The following is a 16,307-nucleotide window of genomic DNA, read 5'->3' as shown; positions in this document are numbered from 1 at the left end:
GAAATTCGCCCGTAGCAGCAAGTTCCTCCCCACCCCCCGCGCGGGAGGGCGGGCGGCGCGGACGGAGGGCGGGCGGCGCGGGCCCCGGGCTGGGGGCGGCCGCCGGGGGTCCCCGCCCCGCCCCGCCCCGCGCGCCCCCCGGGCCGGGCCCGCTCGCGGCCGGGTCGGCGGGGCGGGCAGCGGGCGGGGGCGCGCGGGGCGGGGCGCGGCGCCGGCGGGGCCGGGACATGTAGTCCGCGCGCCGCGGCCTCCCCTGGGCGGCCCTGGCGCGGGCCCGGCCGCGGACTACGACTCCCGCCAGGCGCCGCGGCGCAGCGCATGAGCCCTTGCTCGGCTCCGGCGCGTCTATTATGCTGCCGGGGCCGGCGAGCCAAAGAGGAGCCGGCCGCGCGGGCCGGGAGGGACGGCCGCCGGAGCCGCCGAGGCCAAGTACGCCTTTCTCTTGCTTCCTTGCGCGCGCGGGGCGGCGGGCGGCGCGGGCGGCGGCGGGCCGGGCGGGCCGGGGAGCGCGGCCCCGTGCGCCCCGCGCGGGCCGCCGGCGCGTCCCGGGAGTCGGGCGCCCGGGCCGCCGCCGCCTTTGTGCGCGGCCACGATGCAACAAAGCGCGGCGGCCGCCCGGGGTCGCGGCGGCGGCGGCGGCGGCGGCGGCGGCGGCGGCGCGGGCTCCCTCCCCTTCGCCCTCGCCCGCGCCCTCCCGGCCGCCCGCGCCCCGGGCTGGGGGCGTCGCCGCAGCTGGGGCGCGCAGCCCGGAGTTGGCACGGCCCGCGCGCCCCGCGCCAGCCCGGCCTCCCGCGCCCTCCCTCGCGGAAGGGATTTTTTCCCCCCTTTCCTCTGCCCGCCATCTTTCGGAGGGGGGACCGAGGGAGGACGCGGAGGGGGAAGGTGCGCGGCGGCGTCCCAGGCCCGCCGTGCGCCCGGCGCCACTTTCCCGGAGCCCGCCTGCCCGCCCGCCCTCCAGCCCTGCCTGCGGGCCCCTCGGGGCGGGCGCTGGGGGCCCGGCGCCGCCGCCGGGGCGGGGGGCGAGACCAGGCCCGGGCCCGACTCGGAGTGGCGCGGGGCAGCTTCCTGCCAGAGTTGGGGGCCCGGCGCTGACTTGGAGCCCCTTGGACTTGCTGGGTCGTTGCCGCCAGGCCCGGAGGAGACCCAGTTCCCGTTTTGAAATCCGCCTGAAAAGCGCTTAATCCGGGCGAGGGTGGCTGGGGGCGGGAGGAGCGGGAGGAGCGGGGTGCTTGCCTTCTTTCCCACCCGGGTTGGCACCGGCGTGACCGTGGCACCAGCCCGTCGGGGAGGGATGCCCGCCACGCAAACCGCGACCGTCTCCGTGGCCCAAGTGGGCTCCCCCGCGAATACAGCGGTGGGCCCGGGAGCTCTCCCCACCGGTTGCTCCTAGGGGGCAGGGCTAGCGTGGAGGCCTTGGGCGGCCTCCTTTCCCCGGGGGCCTAGGGAGCCCGGGGACAATTTTGGACACAGGATGGAGCTGGGGGGGGCCCCCCCTGGGAGTTCCCTGTGCTGGGCCAGCCCCTCAGTGTCCTGCGACCCTTCACGTTGGCTGGAAGCTCTCCGCCCAGGCGTGCAGAACTAGTGTGTCGCCCCCCCCCTCCCGCCTCCGGGCGTTAACTTGGTTGTGGACTGCAAAGTTAGCCGGTGGGTGTGGGGTGGCTGTTGTGCATCAGAAGGAAACCAAGGAAAGGGATCCCGGAGGCTCATCTTCACGGTCCCCCACCCCAGTGAGAGGGACAAGGGAGCGCTGTTGGCTGTCTCCTTTAAGTCTTTCCTTCAAGATGGAGCTGCTTTTCCTGGGTCCATGGAGTGGCCCCAGGAGATCCTCAAGCCTACACAAAGCGGCCTGGTGTTTTTTGGGGGGAGCAGTTTTGGCTTTAAAGTGGACAAGGAAAGGGCTGCATCTGTGCAAGGGGTCGGTCCTCAGGAGTTAGAGACCTCTTCCCTCCTTCCCGGGCCCTGCACAGCGGCCCTGATTGTGGCCTCCCGTTTGCAAATAAAGCTCTGTGTTTGCCCTTTCTCGTGTGGAGGCCTTTGGTGTGTGCTGGTGGTTGCAGATCAGGAAAGATAGGGCACACACAGGGCGTTACAACGCCCGCCCTCTGGGCAGGAGGTGACACCTGGAGGTGAGGGGCATTTCTGACTTTTCTGGTGACCTGGGGGGGCAGGGGCATGCCTCTGCCCCTGGGAATCTGGAAGCTGCCTCCCAGCAGCTCCGCAGAGGCCTAGATCCAGTCCCAGCCCTGCTTTGGGGACATCCAGGGAGGAGGGGTTTAAGATGCTTTTTCTGGGGGGTGGGGGAGTGGGCATTCGGCACCGTTGGGATTTTTGTTTTGTATTTAGGAAGTAGAGTAATTGATTTCCTTCAGCAGGAGTTCACGCGTGCTTTAGAAGTGAGCTTTGAATAAAGGAGGGGATTTGTAAACACTCTGCTCCCGCCTTTGACTCTCGGGCAGTGTTGGGCAGAAAGTGAAAGCGGAGAGGGGGGCGGGGGCCGGGGGCCATGCACCGTGTACCGCCCAGCCTGGCGCTGCTGCAGCCAAAGGCTCCTTCCTGTGCCCTCTTCCTGCAGCCTGGCAAGTCGCCAGCCACCAGAGCCCTGTGCCCAGCTAGTGGTGAGGTGCACAGCCACTTCCTGGTTCTAGGTGGTGGAGCTTTCCTTGGGGAGTGTTGGCCCCCAGCCCCCGGAGTGGAGTGGTTGGCACAAGACTAACAGGACCCTGCTCCATGCTTGGCCACGGTGTCCGTCTGGCCTTCTGTCCACCAGTGGCGGCCCTGTCCTCCTCGGGAGAGCAGCGTTCCCTTGGTGGGCCCACGGGAAGCTGGGGTCGAGCCAGGAGTGGGGGCCCGCCCAGACCCAGAGCCCACCAAGTCCCCGCTGCTGGAGACGTGCCTGAAGCTGCTCTGCAGATAGTTGATGGGGAGGCAGTTCAGGGGCCTGGCTCAGTAGTGTGGATGGGTAGGTAGCCTGTTCCTCCTTTCTTTCCTAACTGATCTTTGAACTATAACCAGCGGGACCCCAAAGGCAAGCCCTGTATACCTTGCATCAGCAGGCCAGTGGCCAGTTGAAGCATTTATTTCGCAAGGAAATTTTATTATTTTTATTTATTTATTTATTTTTACAGATTTTATTTATTTGTTCACGAGACACACACACACACACAGAGAGAGAGAGAGAGAGAGAGACAGGGGCTCAGGCAGAGGGAGAAGCAGGCTTCACGCCGGAAGCCCGATGTGAGACTCGATCCTGGGTCTCCAGGATCATGCCTTGGGCTGAAGGTGGTGCTAAACTGCTGAGCCACCCGGGCTGCCCCACGAGGAAATTTTAAAGAATTACGGTGGAAAGCAGCACCCTGCTTGCTGTATTCTTACCTTTGGGAACTTGGGGTGCCCCAGGAATTTGCATCTTGGGAGCGCCCCTTCCCTCCCACGTGAGGCTTTGCCCTTTGTTTGAGCAGAAGAGACCGATAGGTGTCCACGTCACAGTGGGCTGCCTGGTGTGTTTGGACCGGGGCTACTGGTCACTGTCTAGGTGCCCAGGTGGTGGCTGGCGTGTCCAGGAAGCCTTTGGTGCTTGCACACCCCCGCCCCCCCCACTCTGGGTACTTGTGCTCCTGCCATTCGAGAAGCTTGGGGGCTCTTAAAGTGTCATGTTTCGGGATCATTCACGCTTTGGTGGTTTACATTTGAAGTCTGGCTCCTGGATGTATGTTTACAGTAGTGGTAATGGGGACCTGTGTGCGGCCAGAGGCTTTCGGCCCTGCTGCTTCAGTGCTATAGGTGAGTGTTTATTTCTTTCTCCAGCTTTTAAGTATTCTAGAAGAGAGTCTGCTCTCAATTGACCTCCTTTTTAGGGCCTTTATGATCTCCAGTGAGAGCCAGCTAAAAGCTGCATTTTGGAGGAAGCCTCCTCCCTGCTTGCCACAGGCCCTGGAAGTTCCGGGGGACCTCGTCCAGAGTTAATGAGGTGTTTGGAAGTACTTTTCCATCTCCTTGAAATATGTCACCTGGAGTGCAGTGACAGTTCAGGTGTCCCTAATCCATTTTCTCTGTGTGTGGTTAAAGTTGGGCTTGGTGGCTGGAGTGGGGGCACCATATCATAGGAGCTGGGGCTCTGGGGGCCCCATCGAGGTCCCAAGTACCTGGAACCCCGGGACTTGGAGGTGGGAATGTCCTCACCTGTTGGCTTCTGTCAGTGGTGGCCGCTGCCCGCAGGCAGGACCATGTTCTCAGTTCTGTACATCTGCACCCTTGTAAGGCCTACCAGAAAGAAGAGGAGCCGTTTCAGTTCTGTGACTAAGCTGAGGGGATGCCTTCCCTGTGCAATGACTGTGACCAGAGAGTGTTCCAGGGGTGTGGTGTGGGCGTAAGGGACAGATGGAGTGGTATGGGCTTCAAGAAGGGGGTGCCCCCCCAGCTTATTGCCATTGGCTTGTGTGCCCACCCCTAACGTTGACTGCGTATTCATGGTGCCATCCCTGAGCCAGGGGCTGGGCGTTAAGACCTTGGGCTCCGCTGGCTGTGGACTCAGATAAGGCAAGCACCCTTCTGTGTTCCGCTGTCTCAGCTGCCTCCCTGCTGCCCTGGCCCAGCTGATTGTGGGTCTGGGGTTAGAGACACAGGTGACCACGTGACTGTCCCCTATGGTGACAGAGTCCCCGCCCCTACAGGGTGGTCCAAAGGGGGAGAAGGAGCAATGGGGAGGAGAGCCTGCAAGAGTAGCTTGGTTTACATGCAAGTACTTGAGCTGAGGTAACATCACCACTGTGAGTAGTAACATCAGTGAACACTGGGGCTGTAGTAACACCATTACCTTGGGACGTACTCCCATGGAGCACTGGGGCTGTAGTAACACCACTACCGTGGGAGGTACTCCAGGGAGCACTGGGGCTGAGTAACACCACTACCGTGGGAGGTACTCCAGGGAGCACTGGGGCTGAGTAACACCACTACCGTGGGAGGTACTCCAGGGAGCACTGGGGCTGTAGTAACACCACTACCGTGGGAGGTACTCCAGGGAGCACTGGGGCTGTAGTAACACCACTACCGTGGGAGGTACTCCAGGGAGCACTGGGGCTGAGTAACACCACTACCGTGGGAGGTACTCCAGGGAGCACTGGGGCTGTAGTAACACCACTACCGTGGGAGGTACTCCAGGGAGCACTGGGGCTGTAGTAACACCACTACCGTGGGAGGTACTCCAGGGAGCACTGGGGCTGTAGTAACACCACTACCGTGGGAGGTACTCCAGGGAGCACTGGGGCTGAGTAACACCACTACCGTGGGAGGTACTCCAGGGAGCACTGGGGCTGTAGTAACACCACTACCGTGGGAGGTACTCCAGGGAGCACTGGGGCTGTAGTAACACCATTACCGTGGGAGGTACTCCAGGGAGCACTGGGGCTGTAGTAACACCGCTACCGTGGGAGGTACTCTGGTGTAGTAATGACACCAGAGCCCAGAGGACATGACAGGGCATCAGGTGGGTGAGGGGACAACAGTGTGGGTCCACTTGCAGGCCAGACCTGGGGCCTGGTGACAGTCCCATAGCACCGGGTGGAGTGCCCACAGGTTAGATGGGACTGGGCCAGCAGAGGGTGGGTCCCTTGCTGCTGGAGGGCAGGTGTGACCTAGACCTTTCAGGCAGGCTCAGGGCCCTGGCTGGGCAGGGTGTGACAGGCCCAGAGTGTGGGCAGGAGGCAGCGGTGGGCCCAGCCTGCTTGTTTGCTCCCCTGGGGTCCCGTCCCCTGGCCCCACAGGCAGTTGGCTCCATCTATCATGGAAGTCGACCCTGGCCTCACGGATCCAGTTTCCTGTGATCTGGCCTGCTGGCCCCAGGGCAGCCACTGGTCAGCATGTACTGTGGAGGCTTGGCCGGCCGCCTGGGGGCAGAGGTGCCCTGCTCTGGGGCACACTTAGCTCGGGATCTACTGGATGGGGAAGAGGCTTCTGAGAGGCGGTGGCTGGGGTTCTGGTGTGGGGCACGTGGCCTCGTTCAAGGTCTGCTTCTGCTTCCTTCTGGCTGGGCGACCTGTTGCCCCTTTGCCTCTGAGCCTTTGTCCCTACTTGGAAGATGGGTGGACAGCTACCGATGCCCTGCCGGGATGGTATAAGGAGACCAGGAATGGAGTGTGGCAGTGAGGGAGCCCCCTACAAGCACAGAGACCCCCTGGTGCAGAGAGAGAGTGAGCACCCACCTCAGGAGGTTGAGATTCACAAGACCATCCTTGGTGCTGGTGGGCACCGCGGATCTGAGCAGGACAAGGCGGGCCTAGGTGAGCTCAGGCCCTGCCCCTGGTCCCCTTCGGCAGCCGAGACTGGGGGACTCCCTCCTACCTCCAACCACCTCCTCCCTCGGTGTCAGTGTCCCTAGGTGCCTCCTATCCTCCTATGGCATGCCACGGTGTCCCCTCAAGCCCCCAGATGCCCCCCACACTAGGAGCCTCCTGAGAACCTCCACCAACCCTTGCAGAATTGCTCAGCCTCGCCCCATCCCTGTCCCCTGTGGCCCCTCCACCCTCCCTTGAAAGCTGGGGATCCCTGGGTCCAAATAGGGGCTCCTTGCTCTGGGCCAAGCCAGCCCGGAAATACCCCCACCCCTGCCCCCTTCCGGCCTCATTCCCCCCAGGGCTGGAGGTGCCCTGTCGCCACCGCAGGAAGGGTCCTGTCCCCTACTAGCTTCAGTCCCAGATGCCCAGGGGCTTCAGCTCTGCCTGCCTGTTACCGCCTGCAGCTCAGCGCTCTGGCGGAAGGGCTGCTGCATCTGTGGCCCAGGCTTGGAGTGGTCTCTACACGGCCACTGGACAGAGGGCTCCCTCATGTGTCCAAGGCCCCGAATAAGGTCTCTCCTGATGTTCCTGTGGGCTGGACAAGCCTCCAGGTAGGTGGATTTCTGTTTTATCTAGTATTTTAGATCCCTGTGGAGGATGGAGGCAAGTCCATCCTTGAGGACTTGACTTGAGGGGCTGACTCTAAGCTCTTGGGAAGAGGTGAGGAGCTGGCCTGCTGCCTCCAGGCCAGCCCCCATCTTGCAGCCTGCAGACCCTGGGCCCTGTTCCCACCCTGCCCAGGGCCAGCACAGAGCCCCTCTGAGTGGAGGAGCGTGAGTGACCCTGGAGGGTGGGGGGGCCAGTCGGTGTCCCCTGCCCTCCCCTGCCCGCTGTCCACTTGGGAAGCCCTCCTTGGGGTCTCGCCAGGACTCCGGATCTCTGGCTTTCACTTGTGTTTGAGGGTTTTTGTGGTTTATCTGAGTTTCCGCTCTGGGCAGTTTCAGATCCTCTTGTGTCAAAGGCGGCTTGTCTCCACTTTGACCTTCACCCAGTTTGCACGTGCTGCCTTCCTGCCTTGGCAGCTGTCCCCTGGGAAGCGGGGCAGCTTCTCTGAGCCTCGGCCTCCTGCCCGATAGCACCTAACACAGAGTGGGCGCTCAGCAATGGCTTCTGGCTGTCCCTGGGGGGAGCACCACTTCCCTGCTGGCTGTGGGGCTGCGTTCAAGTGGGGTCCCCACTCCGTGACCACCGGGAGGGCTGCCCGTGCAAGGCGGGTGCTGTCCGTGCAGTAAATAGGGAACCCAAGCGAAGTGTCTGTCAGCGGGTGTGTGCAGAGCACCGCACCCTGACAGCCCCAGGCACATTCTGGAGGCTCCCTGACCCTGGGGAGCCTTAATGGTGAAATTAATTGCTCCTGCATTATGTGCTTACAGACCTTTAGACCCATGCTCTAGAAGAATGGTTTCCAGCCAGCGGGCATCAGGCGGCCTGTGGGCTCTCAGGTCCATGGACTGGAGCTGTACCTTTTCCTCCTGTGTGCTTACCCCAGGAGACCTGCACTCCCTCCCCTGGGGACAGCTGGGGGGTGCAGGGCAGACCTTGCAGCTCACAGATTTTACAAGCACATGTAGGCTTGAGGTGCTGGGGTCTCTTTGGCACCTCCCGTGCGTGGGGGTCCTCTTCCCACCCAGGTAAGTGGGGAGCAAAGTCGTGTCCCCCAGGGCTGGCAGCTGCTGTGAAGGGGTGGGGGATGCCGGAGCCTGAACAACCAAGGAAAAGTGGGGTTTGCCCTCTTCTGGTGCTGTGGGAGCTTCCAGTGGAGACAGAAGTGGAGGGAATAGAGGCCGTCCACAACCCCCAGAGTGCTCAGCCTCTCCTGCTTTGTCCCATCTTATTTGCAAAGCCCCACGGCCACTATCGGGACACAAGCTCCAGACACGTCTCATTCAGAAGACTTTGAGCACCTGTCTCTGCAAGATAATGACTCTAGAAAACTTAGAGCTGCAATACCACTATCACCCCCAAAGCGTTAACATTGTATCCGAAAGGTTATCAAATAGTGTTGAAGTAGACGCCCCTCGCGTTCACTTCATAGCAGGCATTTCTAGCAAACTGGCGCAGGTGCCCGAGTCCCGGGGCTGCCACCCACCGGCTCTCTCACCTACCTGTGATTGCCTGGACCATGAGATGGCGAAGTACAGGCCTGTCCCCCTCCATGTGACATCGTAAAGTTCCAGGCTGGCGTAGAAGCTGATAGTGACAGGCAGCCTTCCTTGTCACAGGGCCGCCATCCTTGGCTCCACTTCAGTCACCAGAAACTCTGGGGACAGAGCTTTTTTCCCTAAAAAAACAGCAAAAAACCTGTGCAGCAAAACCTGACCCTGCAGCAGATCCTTATTTATCCTTAGGATGAAAATTCATGTTTCCTTGCAGCATATTGTGTTTGATTTGGGATGTCATCCCAGGCCCTGGGGGTGGGCATGTGTATGTCAGAGATCCTGCCCCCGCCCCCACACCACCCTGGAACGGTGGATTCACTGGGTTCGGAAATCCAGCAGACTCCATCCGGGCATGCCTGGCTCCCGGGAGGAGGGGGCAATGATCAGGATCAGGATCAGACTCTGGCCAGGGCATGGGGTGTGTGCTGGAGCTGAAGGGAAGTCAGGGGTCCCTGGGGCTCACAGGTTGCCTGCCGCAGTGGGGGTGTCCAGGGGAGCTTCGTTGCCCAAGAGGCTGTGCACTGGTGTGAGAGCTCTGAGCACCCTGGGCTTCAGTTTTCTCTTTTGCAACCAGTACCCAGTACATGTTGCCATAGGCTGATGGGGACCCGGGGAATGGGGTCCCAGCTGGGCTTTTATCTTCACTCCCTCCATGACCCCCATCTTGGCATCCCCCACCCAGCCACAATAGATTGGGGCCAGGAGGTGAGGCCAGACCCTTCTGTGGCCCCAATTTGCCTTTGTTTCCCTCCTGATTTGGGGGCCCTGGCGTATCCCACTAGGGACTCCCTTGAGAAGGTGCCAGAGGTCCCTGGCAGCAGACGCAGAAGCAGGCCCCGCCGGCCCCCGTGGCAGTTTACTGCCTGGGCGTTTCTCCCCAGCCTGGCATGGCCAAGGGGCGGGGCTGGGGGCCCCATGCTCCTGCATAGAGGTCAAGCCTGGGGGGTCAGAGAGGGACCAGTGCCCACGTGGAGGCACAGGCTCCAGGGAAGAGTGGTCTGCAGCAAGAGCCTTCCTGCTTCGTTGACAGACGTGCTGCTTCTCCGAGCCTGGCTGCCGTCATCGTGGAGTTGGGGCATCGAGAGGCTGCTCCTGCTCTGCTGGGATGAGGAGGCGAGGTGGAGGGTGGTGGTTATCTTAGGTAGACACGTTTCAGTTCTCGGTCCCACGTGTGACCTCCTTGTGTCCTCACAGTGCCTGGTAATGGGTATGCAGAGACCCTCGGGCTCTGGTTTCTGACCCTGTGCTGAGTCCCCTCTCCGGGTGATTTGGGAACCAGGATACCTCCTTCCAGCCCAACATGCCAGTGTTCCCCAGCTCCCTAGCCATTGGCCAGGATGCCCCTGGTCCCTTCATCTTCGTGGGTGGAAGCCACGCACCTGTGTCTGACCATGGAGTTGGGAGCACTCGGTAGGTGACAGCAGTGCCACAGGTCAGTTGGTGAGGGAGCCGAGTTTTGAACCCTGGTGTGGCAGACCCAGTGGGTGCTCCTTGCCGCCCTCCACATGGCCCTGCTTGCCAGAGGTCTTGGTGTTGGTGTGGCAACGGAAGGGCCATCTCGTTCTTTAGCTGCCTGGTCCTCTCCCCCCGCCCCTGGTGGCTTATGTCCCCAAATGCCCATGTGGACAGCCTCAGGAAATCCCTGCGGGTGGAAGAGCCTCAGCTTTGTCACTCTGGCCTCAGGCCACATGAGTCTGAGCATCCGCAGAGGTAAAGGGCTTGTGGCCGTGGCTGACCACTCAACATACTTGGTGTTTTCTCCACCGTCTGCTCCCACCGGCCTCACCCCAGGAGGGCAACAGTGAGGCCTGGGCCCGAGGGTAGTGGGGCAATCACACAGGGCGAGGCGTGGGGTGGATGCTGGACACATTGCTGAGAGGAACTTCCTGAGCGCACCGAAGGAGCATGGGGTGCTCTGAGTGTTGGGCACAGGTGGGCCCCCAGAGAGCTGGGGTCACGTGACTGCGCGGCAGCTCTACCTCTCTTTTGAACCCCATGTTGTTTTGCACTTTGTCCCTTACTTTGTTCGTAGCTGCCCCTGTGAGAGGGTGTGCTGGTGATCTGCTTACGTTTTCACTTCTCTGGAAGCAGCATTTGCTTCCCGGTCTCAGAATGCAGCCCTTATCCCTCCCAGATGAGGGAGGCTGAGGGACAGCCCTCTGTGCTTGTCAGTGTCTGTGACGTCACCGTCGGGCCTGGAGAAGCGTCCAGGGGAAAGGCAAGGCCAGGCTTTCACCATGGCTCTGCTCACCCTAGACTCAGCCCATCCTGCTGGGCTTTGAGCAGAGGTGACTGACCCCCAGGCCTGGGCTCCGTCTGCAGGGAGGCGGCCACTTACTGCCTGTTGCCCCAGAGGAGTTGTGCTGGGTGTCCTGTGCAACTTTATGTTTGGAGGGCTTCTCTGAGTCCTCTTCCCTTGCCGAGGCGGCTCCCAGGGGTCAGGTTCTGGAGGCGTCCGACGTAAGCTCTCTGACTCTCCCCTTGCTGATCTCCTGAGAGGTGGATCCTGGCACCTGCAATCGCAGGGCTTGTAAGGGGGCCCACCAACCTGTTATACTCTGGCTGCCACCATGTCCCCCCTGTTGAGCTGGGGCCTGGGCTGCTGGGAGCTGTGAGAGCTGAGAGAAGCAGAGGGCTGGACACTGCCACTCTGATGGGACACCACAAGCCCTGTGGCCATTGTCAGGTGTTGGAGGGGTCTGTTTCAGCAGTTTGCAGAAAGAGGGAGGGCTTATCCCTGTGCAGGGTCCCCGCAGACTGTGGGTACTATGTGCTGGATGCTGCTGGGCTCTTTCTGCACGTCCCCTCTGAACCACACAGACTCCCGGGGCTGATGATGGGCCACCGCGGAAGAACTCCTGTGGCCTGTAGTGACCGCTGGCCCTCAGGGAGCATGTGGCAGCACCAGGCACTCTGCTCAGAGCTTCAGCAGTGTGGTCTGGAACCCCTGGCAGTGCCAGGGGCAGGGCAGGGGGCTGGGTTGGGCTGGCATGTGGCAGAGTCCTGCAAGTCAGGCTCACGGCAGCCACTGTGCTGCCCCTGGGCTCTTACCTCCAGATGGGGTTAGGGGACGGGATCCCGTGTTTGTGGCCAGAGCCAGCTTCCCACTCAGCCACATGTTTGGAGCGGCGTTCAGAGCTGGAAGAGAGGGGGAGGCCTTGAGGCAGGCCTCAAGTCCGGGTGGCAGCCTGAGGATGGCCCTGTAGTGAGCATGCCTGAGTGCCCTCCTGCCTGGACGAGGCCAGCTGCACCTTGGCCCATGTCCTTCCAGATCATTTTTTAGGCCCTGGCTGTGTCCTAACTTCTGTGGCTTTCTGTGCTGTGCACCTGCAGAAGCAGCAGCAGTGCTAGGTGCTGGGCACCCACCCACCTGCCAGATACCTAGGGAGCAGGTGGTGGAACCTCCTGAGTGCACCGAAGGAGCTCCCGCAGGTGGAGGTGGTATTTAGGCCAAGTTTGCACTTGCTGGCCTGCTGGGGGTGGGGGGAGGCGGGCAGTGGGGCATGAGAGACAACTCAGGTTTGCTCCAGGCTCCCAGTCTTTCTGGTGATGAAGACCTACCCTTATTGCCATTAGCACAGGCTGGCTCAGCCACCCATCCCCACCCACTGCTGAGCAGCTGGTTGGGGCCATGGGCACCGTGCTGACTGTGCCACTCCCCTGGCTTGGCAAGATAGAGAAGCAAGAGAGAGGTGCCAGCTCTCCCCAGGAGGGTGTGAAAGAGGGGAGCGGCTGTGGGTTCCCCAGGGTGGTGGGCGTGGCACCTCGTGGGGGTTCCGGGGTGTCCCTTGAATGCAGAGCAGGTCTTGGTGGGCAACATGCACCTGCTGTCGGCTTGAGCCCTTTTTGCTCTGGTTGGAGTGGTTTGTAGCAAGTGCCAATTACTCTGCTGTAAACACGCCCACGTGGCAGGTGGCAAGCTACCAACAGGATGTTAACCACCTCACGAGACTCTGAAAGTTTTAAGGATCCACTTTTGCAAGTTGTGGGTAGGGTGGCTGATTCCAGGGGCCAACCTGTGCTGCTCTGTCCTCCCCCCGTCCCGTCTGGCCCTTCATGCCATAGGACTGCCACTCCACCCCGAACTGCCTGAATATTGTAACAAGGACACATAAAAACCGGAAGTGTGACAGGGAACACAGATGGGGCCCAGTGCTCCTATCCACGTGCGGCCTCTGATCTGCTCTGGGCCCTACAAGTAAAAGTGGGCCAGCAGCTTCCAGCCAGGAAACTTTAGTAAGGCCAGAGCCCACGGTGGGACTGGCCTGTTGGTTCCGGGGCGTCGCTGGTCGTCTTCCTTCCCAGCAATGAGCTTGGTGAGCATTCCCGAAAGCTGGGGAGGTCGGCAGCAGCCCTGTGTTTACAGAGAGTGCTGGGTGAGATGTGCCCTCTCCTGCCCCCGTGGTTGGCCTGGGGCCGGGGGTGTCACACCCTGGCCTGCCATCACAAACCAGCGCTGGTTCTCATGGTTACATCAGAACCTCGCCCCAAAGGGGCCCAGCTCCACACGCCACGCGCGATTCTGCGAATGCTCTGCCTGCCTGGCTCGGCTCTGTGGGGTTGATGCTGGAGCCCTCTCTACGTGTGAATCATTCCTCCAAAATTGCCACGCTCAAGAACAGTCCGAGTCAGCCCCCAGTAGGCGGGCAGTTGGTGGGCAGTGAGCCAGGAGAGGCCGCCTCCTGGGCCCCCGCCTCCCGCTGCTGGCTGTGTGCCTGGACGGCCACCTTCCCACCCTTGCCTTGTCCCGCCCACCCAGGCAGCCTGTGTTCACGCCACATCCCTGCCCCCGCCTGACAGCAGTAGTCAGAGCAGGTAGCAGGTGAGGGCCGGTCTGAGCAGGGTGAGTGGCGTGGGCAGCGTGACCTGGCCTCACCGTGACTGCTCAGGTGTGCTCAGGAGTCCCCGAGGTGGGGCCCTGGTGACCGGCCTGTCTGTGCTGTGCCTCCTGCCCTGTAGGTGCTGCCTGGTTGGGCCCAGAAATGGGATGTCAGGCCTCCAAAAGGAGCATAGTGGAAGCGAGGGCCTCCCTGAGCCGCTGCTGTGACGGCCAGTGAGCGAGCCGCGGAGGATGTCCACCACGACGACGGTCGCGCCCGCGGGGATCCCGGCGGCCCCGGGCCCGGTGAACCCGCCCCCGCCGGAGGTCTCCAACCCTGCCAAGCCTGGCCGCAAGACCAACCAGCTGCAGTACATGCAGAACGTGGTGGTAAAGACGCTCTGGAAACACCAGTTCGCCTGGCCCTTCTACCAGCCCGTAGATGCAATCAAGCTGAACCTGCCCGTGAGTACCCCCTACCCTCCACACTGGCATCCCTGCCCCTCTGGCCGCTCCCCCCCCCCACCCCACACACACCATCTGGAAGAACTGTGCCTAGGCCCAGGCAGCTGTGGTGCCGGTAAGCCAGGCCCAGCCCAGGGCCCGTGGTGACCGAGGAGCAGAGGGGTTCCTGGGGCATGGGAGTGTGCAGGGAGCCGGGGAGAACTCGAGTCCCACAGGCAGGGAAGGGAGCAGCTGTCCCCTTGCTGTTCCTGTGTCCCTCCTGTAGAACCGTGCCTCCGCCCTTCGCCATCAAACGTTCAGTGCAGGTTGTGGCCCACTCTCCAGGGGTGCTGGCCCCATCATCTCATGGGTTCCTTATTTGGACCCAGAGAAACCCTGAGCGTTTCCAGGGGAAGCCCTGGTCCCAGTTCGGCATGGGTTACCGGCGGGCTCTGGGGTTGGAGTCGAGTTGGAGGCTCGGTGCCCTCTCCACAGTGCCGGTGGGTCCTGGGCCTGCCCCGGCTGCCCAGTTCTGTGCGTCTCTGAGCCCCGCCCATCCAGACAGAATCTTTCGGGTGAGAGGCATGGTGGTGGTTTGAAGTGGGCCCGGCGCTCGCCCCAGGCCCTGCACCCGGCCTCAGCTGACCAGACACTGCCTTTGGTCCAACCATGGTACCCAGCTCACCTGAGAAGATACTCCGTGTGCCATCGCCCTCCTCGGGGACAGCGAACATGACACTGCAGAGTGCGCTGATGATGCCTCTGAAAATCTCTTTCCCAGGATTACCATAAAATCATAAAAAACCCAATGGATATGGGGACTATTAAGAAGAGACTAGAAAATAATTATTACTGGAGCGCGAGCGAATGTATGCAGGACTTCAACACCATGTTTACAAATTGTTACATTTATAACAAGGTAAGAAAGTACCTGGGACGCAGCCCCAAAATGCCCCCGTGAGTCCCTGAGTGCAGGCCACGGGGCCCCTGGGGGGGTGCCCAGGCTCTGTAGCGGCTCTCCGATGGAGGAGGGGTGTCACCCTCTGGCCACAGTCCTTGCTCGGGGGGACCTACGTGCTGCCCACGACCCCTGGGATGAGTGAAGCCTGGAGCAGCCTGGTGGGGGGAAGGTAGTTTACGTGTGGAATTATTTCGTGCCCTTGGACCTAGGAGCTCCGGGTGTAGGGACACTGATGGGGCCAGTGCGGGCTCATGGGTGTAGAGCCACAGCACATGTGTGTGCACACCCTGACAGCCCCGTGCAGCCACCCAAAGTGGCCAGGCCCCTGCGTGCCGATGGAACCCGTCTACACGATGGTTTTCGGCAAGAAGAGTAGATTAGGGAAAGCCCACCTGCTCCTGACTTTGTGGGGTTTTGTCATTCGTGGTAGCGATGTGATAAAGTGAAGATGGATTGAGTTGTACTGGACAGAAGGTTCTGTTTTCTGCACGTGCCGTGCCAAATGAGATACTCTCCTTTTGCCTCCCCCACCCCCCGCCCTACCAGATCTTTTAACAGAGTTTTACATAAACGTTTCTTGAGCCACGACCAGTGAAGTCTTTTGCATGCATGTGGCCCCTTTCCCAACAAGTGACCTTGGCTCTCCCTGTGTCTTCAGCCCACAGATGACATAGTGCTAATGGCCCAAGCCTTAGAGAAAATTTTTCTGCAGAAAGTGGCCCAGATGCCCCAGGAGGAAGTTGAATTATTACCCCCTGCTCCGAAGGGCAAAGGGCGGAAACCGGCTGCAGGAACCCAGAGTGCAGGTAAAGGGGTGGACGGTGCTGCCATTCTATCCCGACACCCCCCTGGGACGTGACAGCAGCGTTTCTCGGGCGGGTCCCTTGGCCTCTCTGAGCTCAGTGTCCCTCTCTGTGATGTGGGGGCAGTCTGGGTGGTAGTGCTACCATCTATATCTGCCTTGGAGTCTGCTCTGCTGGGGAGGCTGTGGTCCTGCCGCGTCCCTGTGCTCTCAGGCCGCCTCTCCCAAAAGTCTGCACAGGAGATCCCTTTGTCCCCCTAGGACACTGCCTCTTTAGCAGGTGTTGTCTGTTCCGTGACAGGAGAGGGGCCAAGTCTCCTGTCAGGAGGGCAGTGGGGATCAGGATTAGCATTAGGAGCCCTGGGGTGGGGGGTGGGGGGGTCTTACCTGGGCCAGGAACGGGAACAGAACAGAGGTGCACCCTGATGGAGAGGCTGGGGTGGGTCCCCAACACTGCCAGCCATCCCACTCTGCAGATGGGACTGTGGGTGTCTCAGTAGCTCTGCCCTGGTAACTCAGCTGGTTATTGGTGGAGTCTGACTTGACCCCCAGTTTCTCAGGCCCAGGCCTGGCTCTGCCTCCCAGGCTGGTCTCTGGCCAGAGGGAGTGCCTTTCGTTTGTTGGGTGAGTGCCTGTGGAGGCCGGTTCCGTGAAGGCAGCCGAGGGGCAGGGCCAGGAGTCTCAGAAGGAGGGTCTCCCCAGCACTGGTGTGCTCTGGCTGAGGATGGTCCAGGAAGCGTCTGGAAGCTAGCTGGCAGGTAGAGCCTGGCGTGTTCAGAATCCTTCCTTTGTC

At 61.4% G+C, this 16,307-nt stretch overlaps 1 protein-coding gene and 1 long non-coding RNA gene across 8 annotated transcripts in view; one reads left to right on the top strand and one right to left on the bottom strand.

The window, feature by feature from the left end:
- The first annotated feature begins 279 nt into the window (after positions 1–279).
- The window catches only part of BRD3 (bromodomain containing 3), a 31,797-nt gene continuing 15,769 nt past the window's right edge, over positions 280–16,307 (top strand). The window contains exons 1-4 of one of the 3 annotated variants that reach the window (XM_038548842.1): positions 280–429; positions 13,448–13,772; positions 14,533–14,670; positions 15,371–15,518. In XM_038548842.1, the coding sequence (XP_038404770.1) occupies positions 13,560–13,772; positions 14,533–14,670; positions 15,371–15,518 (499 nt within the window). In that variant the 5' untranslated portion in view covers positions 280–429; positions 13,448–13,559. Of the gene's footprint in view, positions 430–12,979; positions 13,332–13,447; positions 13,773–14,532; positions 14,671–15,370; positions 15,519–16,307 lie in introns of those variants that run through there. The other 2 variants (XM_038548844.1, XM_038548843.1) reach the window with 2 other exon arrangements.
- Positions 3,220–12,942, bottom strand: LOC111097473. 5 transcript variants are annotated; one of them, XR_005364822.1, is made up of 6 exons: positions 11,540–12,942; positions 10,827–11,001; positions 10,558–10,683; positions 9,868–9,999; positions 8,435–9,685; positions 3,220–4,260 (listed from the first exon to the last, which is right to left on the bottom strand). It is a non-coding gene; the product is annotated as an uncharacterized LOC111097473 (long non-coding RNA). The 5 variants fall into 5 exon arrangements; XR_005364821.1 differs by having other exon boundaries at positions 10,558–11,001; XR_005364819.1 differs by having other exon boundaries at positions 9,868–10,683.

The sequence above is a fragment of the Canis lupus genome, chromosome 9 (assembly GCF_011100685.1).
Source record: "Canis lupus familiaris isolate Mischka breed German Shepherd chromosome 9, alternate assembly UU_Cfam_GSD_1.0, whole genome shotgun sequence".
In the NCBI taxonomy this organism is placed as follows: Eukaryota; Metazoa; Chordata; class Mammalia; order Carnivora; family Canidae; genus Canis; species Canis lupus.
The sequence above is the reverse complement of the archived record's forward strand: the minus strand, read 5'-3'. Positions and strand labels throughout refer to the sequence as shown.